The sequence below is a fragment of the Buceros rhinoceros genome, unplaced genomic scaffold, assembly GCF_000710305.1.
Source record: "Buceros rhinoceros silvestris isolate BGI_N320 unplaced genomic scaffold, ASM71030v1 scaffold15350, whole genome shotgun sequence".
Taxonomy (NCBI): Eukaryota; Metazoa; Chordata; class Aves; order Bucerotiformes; family Bucerotidae; genus Buceros; species Buceros rhinoceros.
The window spans coordinates 13,805-23,164 of NW_010389189.1; the positions used below are offsets into that span (position 1 = coordinate 13,805).

Below are 9,360 nucleotides of genomic sequence, written 5' to 3' on the forward strand. Positions count from 1 at the left end.
TTGGCCAACTAGTCCTGACATCTGTAAATTCTTAGACATTTTGTTAAACTTTGATTTGTTCTTTTTTTATATAATCCAGAAAATACTCTTCAGCACAAAACCTTCAAGCATCAAAATAAGGAAAGAAAAATAGATAAGGCTGTTCTTGCACCCTTAAAGCAAAGCCACTGTTGTTTCCATACATTTCTTAAAGTGCCTCTTTTTTTTTTTTTTCCAGACCTAAAGATTTTCGAAGGAAGTAAGAACAGTAAAAGAAGAAGAAAAAATGCCATCAGGAATGTGTTTTCCATACATTTCTTAAAGTGCCTCTTTTTTTTTTTTTCCAGACCTAAAGATTTTCGAAGGAAGTAAGAACAGTAAAAGAAGAAGAAAAAATGCCATCAGGAATGTGTCTGTCCTTGAAGAACAATTCTTCTAACATGGAAACGTCTGTATATCTCAATCAGCCGTTCTGTACAGAATATTTTTGATGGGTGTTAGCAAATTTTATTTGGGAAGGTCATAAAAATTACTGTGTTTGAAACAGCTAAAACCAGATATTATATTGTTACTACCACCTGTGCTCTGTGTTGTATGAGCTGTTAGATAATTATATTTCTTTTAATGCTATAATTAAAGAATTGATACATTTTTAGTGAATATTTACATCTCATGAAAACAGTACATTGTTTACTGAACTGAAGTGTCTCACTCTGAAAGTTGCTAACCTTGAATTCCATGCAGTAAAAGCAGCGAATAATTATGGCCACAGAGCATCCTTGAAGGGCCACTGTCAGTAAATGAGCTGATTTGCTCTTCTGGTAAAACAGGTGATCCGTCCCTACACAGCTTGATGGATGAGAGAATGCCAGTCTTAGTTCAGAAAAAGGGAATTGTTCATATACAACTCCTTCTCTCTTTGGGACATGTAAGAAAACCAGTGGCTTGCTTGAGCTGTTCATTACTTCTGTGACAGATAGTGTCATGCTTGTGAAAGCCTTTTTTAGAAGACGGAGTCTATATACGATATGAAATTAATGGTGAGGTATTGCTGAATGCATTAACCTTCCTTATCTTTTTAGGTGAATATGCCCACTGAAGTTACTGTGGTGGGGGCAAGCAAAATCAAACTCATTCCAGAGCCAAATTACATCAGAAAAAAACGGCAGCTCTTGAGAGGAGGCAGTGCAGGTATCAAGTATAAATGCATACTGCAGTCCTGTTAGAGATAAGGAAAATATTATTAAACATTCTATCTTGGAGGAATGAGGAGGTGGAGAGATTGGTGATTGTCATCTCTTAACCTCCCGCAGGACCTATCTTGCAGTCTTTACCAACAAGCAATCTAGAAAGTTTTTTTTCTGCACAACATGGTTTGCCTATAGCTTTGCCTGTTCAGTGTGACCAAAGAAGTATTTGGACACTGACCATAATTTTTCACCCAGAAGCTTTGGCCTTCTGTTGATGCGGTATGCCATACGGTGTGCTTGGAACACCGAAATTGAAGCCAAGGGAAGTCAGCTATGCAAACAGACGGTTGTTGGCTACAGGGAGGATTGCAGCGTTTCAGTGTCTGGAGTGTCTTGGATGCTGGAAGAGTAACCTTTCAGTTCCAGCAGATTTTATTGCTGGAATACTTCAGAGCAACAGGGACAGCATGAATTTCAGAGGTGACACTGTCTGCTAGGTTGTACCCAAACAAGAGTTTTTCAGACTCCTGTTCCTGTGCTCTGCACTCTAAATCTCTAGTATGCTGAATGACAACATCAAGGTTGGCTCTTCTCTGCATTCTAGCTGCTGAATGGAATTAAATGTATTCCTAACACGATTTCATTCTTGATATGGAGATGTTACAGGACTGTTGAAAGCAGAACTGACATCCAGAATATTCTGTTTGCCTTAGAAAGTAGACAGACAGGACTCCACTCCATCTTTTAAAGGTGCCAGACTTTGGACTCGCAGTGCTGTTTACCAACTAAAACACACCTTTGGGGCTGTGCAGTGCATCCTCTTAAGCGGCTCTTCCTCTCTAGGAACAGGTCTGCTAACAACCCAGCGTAGCATAGATTTTGTTAAAGACCTTGTTGAAATAACAGACAGCAAAGGCAGATCATATGGAAATACTCTTTTTTCCCCCTCTTAAGCCCAAACCTGGTTTTGATTGAAGTCACAGGAACACGCCTTCCTTATGTAAAGAATGTATTAAAGAACGAAGCAGCAACATTTTTAGTGTGAGCAACAAATGAGGAAGCTGAACTTAAGTAAGTAAGTGCTGAATGATGCAAAACAACTCTTAAAAAAAATATTTTTTCTTCTGCAGATTACTTCTCTGAAGGCCATAGTTGCTTTTCTGCACAGATAATCCTCAGGCCACGGGTGGTGGTGTGTAAATAAATAAAGCACCTCTGTTTAGTAGAAGATGCTGATATGTTATCTGCCACATTTACAATGTTTGAGGAAGATTTGTGGGGTTTATATCCATTTCATACAAGCGTCATATAGGAAGAAAAACATTTGTTTTATTTATAATCATATTTCCTTATGTGAAATAATAGTTTGGTATTGGGCATTTGTTTAGCATTCAAATGGGCTGATCCCGGTGAACACACAGGCTTCATTTCCCAGTCAGTAACCACATTTAGTTAACTAGTAAAAGTATTTTTAAAAGCAGTAGGTTAAAGTAGATGCTCTTTTCTGTGTAAGGACACAGTACATACATACATACACTTTATTGGTAAGGTCTGGGTGGCATCAGCTGTTCAGCATGTGCTAAATACTTCACAGTCAGCCACTGAAGTTTCTTAGGCAGTCTGGAAAAATACGAGGCACTCGTACTTATTCAGAGGCTGAATCTGGGATAAAGTGTTGACCCTAGGAGTCTGTGTTGTACTTTTTTTGGCAAATGTACAAATCCTGAGTAATATTTTTATAAGTTAAAAAGTAACTGGTGGCATTACCAAGTTATCACCAGGTACACCCTCAGCCAGTGACCAGATGTCACCAAGCATTCTGGTTAGTGGGGTGCTGGTTAGTGACAGTAAATGTCATTATAAATATAAAGTGAAATAAAGTTAACTAGTGCAATTAAAGTTTGCGCTTCAGTATGTAAATTAAGTTATAAATCTGTAACAAGTATGCCTACTTTAAACAAATGATTACTTGGGGGTAATAATTCGCTGCATGTACATCCAGTATGGCGTGAAGGGGAAGACGGTTGTGTTGCAGTCGGTTGGGTGCATGTCCCACAGCTGGGGACCCCACAGGGTGGGGCATCCGTGTTCCCCATGGGGAGAAAGGTGTAGAGTTCCTAGCTGCTCCCCCAGCCCAGGAACACAGTGTAGCTAACACTGACTGCACAGCACAGGAGCACTCATCAACATTTATTTCAAATATGTTGCCCAAAAAGTGTTGAAAAAAGAAAATACTTATTCTTCTCTTTACATTCTGTTCCCTAAAGATTTATACAATTGCTCCAAGTTTAAAAATCAATGACATACAGAATTAATGTATAAAAGCTTGCCACTTTTATTTGCATACAAAACAGAAATGAGAGAGGTTCACAATAAATTACCAGTGTGCTCCCACAGAACATTCTTGCGTATTTATAGAATGTGGGTTAAAAAAAGAACTCCATTAACACAAGACTGCTTTGCAAATGTAATAGCTGGGTTCAATGCATTGTGGATTTAAGTGTGTTACTCTGCTTGTAAAGCAATTCATCCGAAACTAACAACGTAATCAACAGGAAAAACATGGATAGCAAAACATCAGCTTTCCTGAATGGTTCTACGTACCCAACTAGCCGGACGCTTATTTTCAGATACAGTTTGAATAGTGTATGGAACGGCACTCCAGGGAAAGGTCTACAAGTGACCTTTCATCATCATCTAGCACCAACCCACTAACATACTAAGTTTCTGGCATGCAAGTTAATTACCATTACTTGTCGTGTCAACTGGTCACGTACACTTTTTTTCTCCTTTAAGATAAGAGCCTGTAAACATCTTCCATGACAGGTTAGGCACCCGGACAAAAGGCCAGACACAGATGCACATAAAATGATTCCCTTTTTAAAGCAGTTCATTGAGACGGTTTTTTTCCATTCGCCCTTTTGTGTGCTGGAGGATTGATGCTCCTTTTGGCTATCTTCCTTGGGAAGCGACTAATTCCTGGGGATCTCAGTTCAACGGCTTCCATCTCTTCTCGAACGGGAGTAAACTCTGGTTGAGCAAGATGAGGAGATGGATAGGCAGACTGGGAGTATGGGGATGGTAAAGGGTAGGACCCATGAACTACGTACGACTGTTGCTCACCATCATAAAGGTCCTCAGGGTCATAGATTTGGTAGGAGTTATGTGGCAACTGCACTACCGGGATGTCTTGATCTGTTGACTCACCGTATCCACCTTAACCCACCACCACCAAGAGTATTCATACGGTTAACACAGGAGAAGGGGAGTAGAAAATTAAAGCACTCGTTAGGAAATTGACATTTTATATAGAGATATATTTATATATAGTGTGCGTGAGTATATATATCATCTTTAAATACACGTCTTTTATTCACATACAGGAACAGTGAAAACATTTAACAAAATAAGCTGGAGCAATTGGAAACCCACCAACAGACAGCCAAGTTAGTTGGAAACCACCACCAGGATTTGTCAAAAATCCAGTTGTAATACTGTGCTTATTATACACTGCACAATCTGCCTGCTTTAGCTGATCCCAGTTATGGTCTAGAAGACACGGTTAACAGGCACAAATGGGTCAGGCAATGCTTTTTAGCAGTGCAAGAAAGCTAAGTGCATGTACAGCAGCCTGTGAGTTCATTAGTGGTAGTCAATGTCGTTGATGGAAAGCACAGAGCAGTTCAGCATCCATCTCTGACCTTCAGCCAAATGAGACCTGAACCAGAATGAGCCTTTCACCTTCTGGATTGGTAGCCATTGTAAGGGATTGGGCCTTAAAACAGGAAATGAACAACGGGAAGGGGAAGTGAGGAGGAAAGGATAGGAAAAGACGACAACAAAAACATTCAGGTGAGTAAAACATACAAATCAGCTCGGGGCAGATTAAACCGTAAACATCAAACAAATACGCCTTACGTGTAACATTTGTAGTAACTAGTGCTTTACTGATAAACAATCGATTTTACATTGGGCGACATACTTATGTTAACTCCCTCCCACAGCCTCTCCGTGCTATGATGAGATGGGACAGTAGGATACAGAGAAGGTGTAGAAAGAATCATTTTCCCCAGATGGCTTCACCGGTTAATGACGGACACGTGCATCCCCTTGTCAGGTTACGCTACTAGGGGTTTAGTAAGAGTCATGCTCTCATGCCATTCAGGGCACACAGAAGGGGAAATTGAGCAACACGTTTGAAAAACCACGAATATAAAAACTCTCCTGTCACAAGCATTAGGAGGTGGGAGTTCAACACACAGACTGTTGAGATGGAGCAGGCTCATACAGCTACACAGACACGTACAGGACAAAAATCTCACTATGCAGGATCCGTTTCACAGGTCAGGATCAGATAGAGGACTTCCTTTGGTAACTGTGCTGGGGTCATCTTCTCTTCATGCTGCAGTCCCCTAAAATCTAGCAGCACTGGACACATGTTTTTAGGGAGGCTACCATGTTTTAGGGCAAGGTTCACCAGTAGTGTCCATCTTACTTTGGCTGTTAGAAAATGTCATCCCCATGTCTGCAAACAGCAGCCATCCCAGCTCCTGACTACTCACCTCCCATGCCATAACCAGCGCAGGAGGACGGATCACAGTACCCTGGCGGGCCAGAAGGACCCTGTGGGCCTGGGGGTCCTGTGTGACCAGCAGGACCTCGTGGGCCTGGAGATCCTGGTGGTCCTGGGCTGCCAGTTCGACTTTCTCCTGGAGGTCCTGTGTAGAAGGGGAAGATGAAACATCCGAGTACTGTTGGATGACACCAAATTAGGTGGGAGTGTTGATCTTCTTAAGGCTAGGGAGACTCTACAGAGGGTTCTGGACAGGCAGGATCGATGGGCCGAGGCCAATGTTAGGCGTTTCAACAAGGCCAATTGCTGGGTCCTTCACTTGGTTCACAACCATCCCCTGCAACATTACAGCCTGGGGAAAGAGCAGCTGAAAAGCTGCCCATAGGACAAGGACCTGGGTGTGCTGGTTGCCAGCTGACTGAACATGAGCCAGCAGTGTGCCCAGGTGGCCAAGAAGGCCAACAGCATCCTGGCTTGTATCAGCAATAGTGTGGCCAGCGGGAGGAGGGAAGTGACTCTGTCCCTGTACTCGGCACTGGTGAGGACAGACCTTGAGTACTGCGTCTGGTTTTGGCCACCTCACTACAGGGACATTGAGGTGGTGGAGCGTGTTCAGAGAAGGGCAATGAAGCTGGTGAAGAGTTTAGAGCACAAGTGTGCTGAGGAGCAGCTGAGGGAACTGGGGTTGTTGAGCCTGGAGGAAAGGAGACTGAGGGGAGACCTTATCACTCGCTACAACTACCTGAAAGGAGGCTGTAGCAAGGTGGCAGTAGGTCTCTTCTCCAAAGTAACAAATGATAGAACAAGAAGCTATGGCCTCAAGTTGCTTCAGGGGAAGTTTGTGTTGGATATTACAAAAAATTTTTTCACCAAAAGGGGTGTCATTGGATCAGGCTTCCCAGGGAGGTGGTGGAGTCACCATCTCTGGGTGTATTTAAATGACATGTAGATGTGGTGCTGAGAGACAGGATTTAGTGGTGACCTGGCAATGCTGGGTTAATGGTTGGACTTGATGATTTTACAGGTCTTTTCCAACCAAAATGATTCTGTGGTTCTGTGTAGTGTCTTTCATAACATCAGGGAGCTGAGGCAATCTTTCCAGACCTGGAAAACACAGCACCAAGTGTGCTACAACCAGTTCCAGGAGAAAGCTTGAGCAGAGGAGCTAGGCATCCCAGCTCTGACTTCCCCAGGCAAGCTGAGGGACAGGCTGCAGCCTTCCTCTGGCAAGGAAGATGAAGCAGTGGCCAGAGAGGAGATTTGCTCCCAATAAGCCTCCTCTTTGACTGCTGTTCCGTCTTTCTTGCCAGAGACAGCTTTTAGCCAGACATTTTACTAGAGCAATTATTTCCCCAAACATCAGAGGTCTGGAAAGGCAGTGTCATGGGGGGCGGGGACAGCCCTGGATGCTTGTACAGCTCTTGATTCCCCCAATCCCTTTCAATACAGCTTCTGGGTGACGCTGTGCCTTGATACCGGTGCTCTGCCGGCCAGAATGTCCTAATGAAGACAGTGCAGTTTTACACCTGTTTCAAAAGGATCTAGGTATCACCTTCTCTGCTTTTTCAGGAGCTAAATATAAATCCCAGAGATTAATGTGCGTAATTAATATACATTTCTCTGACAAGTCACAGTATGACCTTGAGTCAATGAGAAAACAAATGCAATTAATCCAGATTAATTTTTTTGCATTCCAGGCTCCGTCTCTGAAAAAAAGTGCTTAAAGCATTAAAACCCCAAGGTTTTGGAGAAGCAGTTTATCACAGGGAGAAGGAAAATACTTGTGTGACTGAGGACAGCATCTGTGGTGGTACAGTGCCCCCATCACTCAAAGCCCGTTCAAGATCTGAGAAGATTTCTCTCCATCCCCACCCTGCCTCACCCTCCACCCTTTCCTGCTCCCTGGGCCACCAACCAGCCCAGGATAAGCCAGGCTCGGATGGTAAAAGAAGGAAAAACAGAATACTAAGGCATGTCCTTATTGTGCTGGGCCTGCTTTCCCAGCCTGGCACTGCTCTCCTTGTCCTTGGGAGATGGTCACCTCCTGACAGCCTGGTACATCCATGCTTGGGTCATGATAACCTGGTACATCCATGCTTGGGTCATGATAACCTGGTACATCCATGCTTGGGTCATGATAACCTGGTACATCCATGCTTGGGTCATGATAACCTGGTACATCCATGCTTGGGTCATGATAACCTGGTACATCCATGCTTGGGTCAAGGCCAATGGGGGTGCAACACCAAACATCGGAAATCAACAAGTTCTGAGCCTGCGCAACCAGCAGAAAATACCAGAACATTTCAACATCCGACGCGGGCCAGTGTGGGAAAATATCTACCGCAAGTCAAACATAGCAATCATAAATAGTGATCCCAAAGCAAGAGCCGTGGAGTTCTCCTGGGTCGCAGCGGGCTGGGTCCAGCAGCTACCCTGCATCGGGACGCCTCTCCCCAAAACAGCGAAAATCAACAAGTTCTGGGCCGGCGCAACCAGCAGAAAATACCAGAACATTTCAACATCCGACGCGGGCCAGTGTGGGAAAATATCTACCGCAAGTCAAACATAGCAATCATAAATAGTGATCCCAAAGCAAGAGCCGTGGAGTTCTCCTGGGTCGCAGCGGGCTGGGTCCAGCAGCTACCCTGCATCGGGACGCCTCTCGTACAAACTGCACAAAAGGCCAGGACAAGGTCATACTTCTCGAGACTCAGTTGTCATCCACTGAGATTGCTGGAGCATCGTGAGTGATTGCTCTAAACTCGGGAAAGAAATTTTACCAACAGGCCGGCCTCTCTTTTGTCCACCTCTCTAACACAAGTGTGGATGAGTGTGTATTTCACTGGATCCAAATAGCCCTGTGTGTGTGTGTGTGTGCGCGTGCGCGCGCTGTGTGGTTGTGTTTATGCATATGCATAATACATCGATCAAGGATATCCTGCAGTGAGTCAGTGTGTGAATCTTGTCATCAAATCTGTGAGACGCTGCTTTGATTGTAACATATTCTACTGAGTCACCTTAAAATTGTTTTAGTGATTAAGTGCCGCTAAAATATCAACTCTTTGATCTACCCCTCACCATTAATAAGTCTTAGATTGCTGCCTAATCACAACCGCGTCGATATTTTCTCCTGTGACACCATCACGTGGCACATCACATCATCATATTACATAGTTAAGAGCGTTACAACAGTTAAGGTGCCTGAACTACTGACTCCTCTGCTGCCTAAGCCCCAGAAGCGGAGGACTGAGCCCTGCAGGTCTTCGCTGCTTTGCACAAGGGTCAGAGCGGTCTAATCCAGACACCTCAAACGTAACGTTACCTGTAGATCCTGGTGGGCCTCGGGGTCCTTGTGTTCCAACACCAGGATTGCCTTTTTCTCCCTTCTCGCCTGGTAAACCTAAGGAAATAGTAATCATCAGAGTCACATCTTGAGCAAAACTGCGTGCAGTGTTTATTATTTAACCAGGATTATAGTTCTATACGTTATTTTTCATCTAAAAACAGATGGCAGAGAAGGAAAGAGGGAAAAATAAAGAATTATTGGGGGGGGTTCCCTCCCTTCCTCAACGGCCTCTCCAGGGGAACATGGCCTTCCTGGGGTCTTAAACATTC

General features: G+C 43.9%; 1 protein-coding gene across 1 annotated transcript in view; it reads right to left on the reverse strand.

Moving 5' to 3' along the window:
* Positions 1–3,489: 3,489 nt before the first annotated feature.
* The window catches only part of LOC104491038 (collagen alpha-1(XIV) chain), a gene marked incomplete at its 5' end in the record, with an annotated part of 47,369 nt that continues 41,498 nt past the window's right edge, over positions 3,490–9,360 (reverse strand). Inside the window, 4 exons of the mRNA XM_010133396.1 lie at positions 3,490–4,199; positions 4,293–4,385; positions 5,732–5,887; positions 9,068–9,145. Coding sequence (XP_010131698.1) covers positions 4,060–4,199; positions 4,293–4,385; positions 5,732–5,887; positions 9,068–9,145 — 467 coding nt within the window. The remainder of the gene's footprint in view (positions 4,200–4,292; positions 4,386–5,731; positions 5,888–9,067; positions 9,146–9,360) is intronic.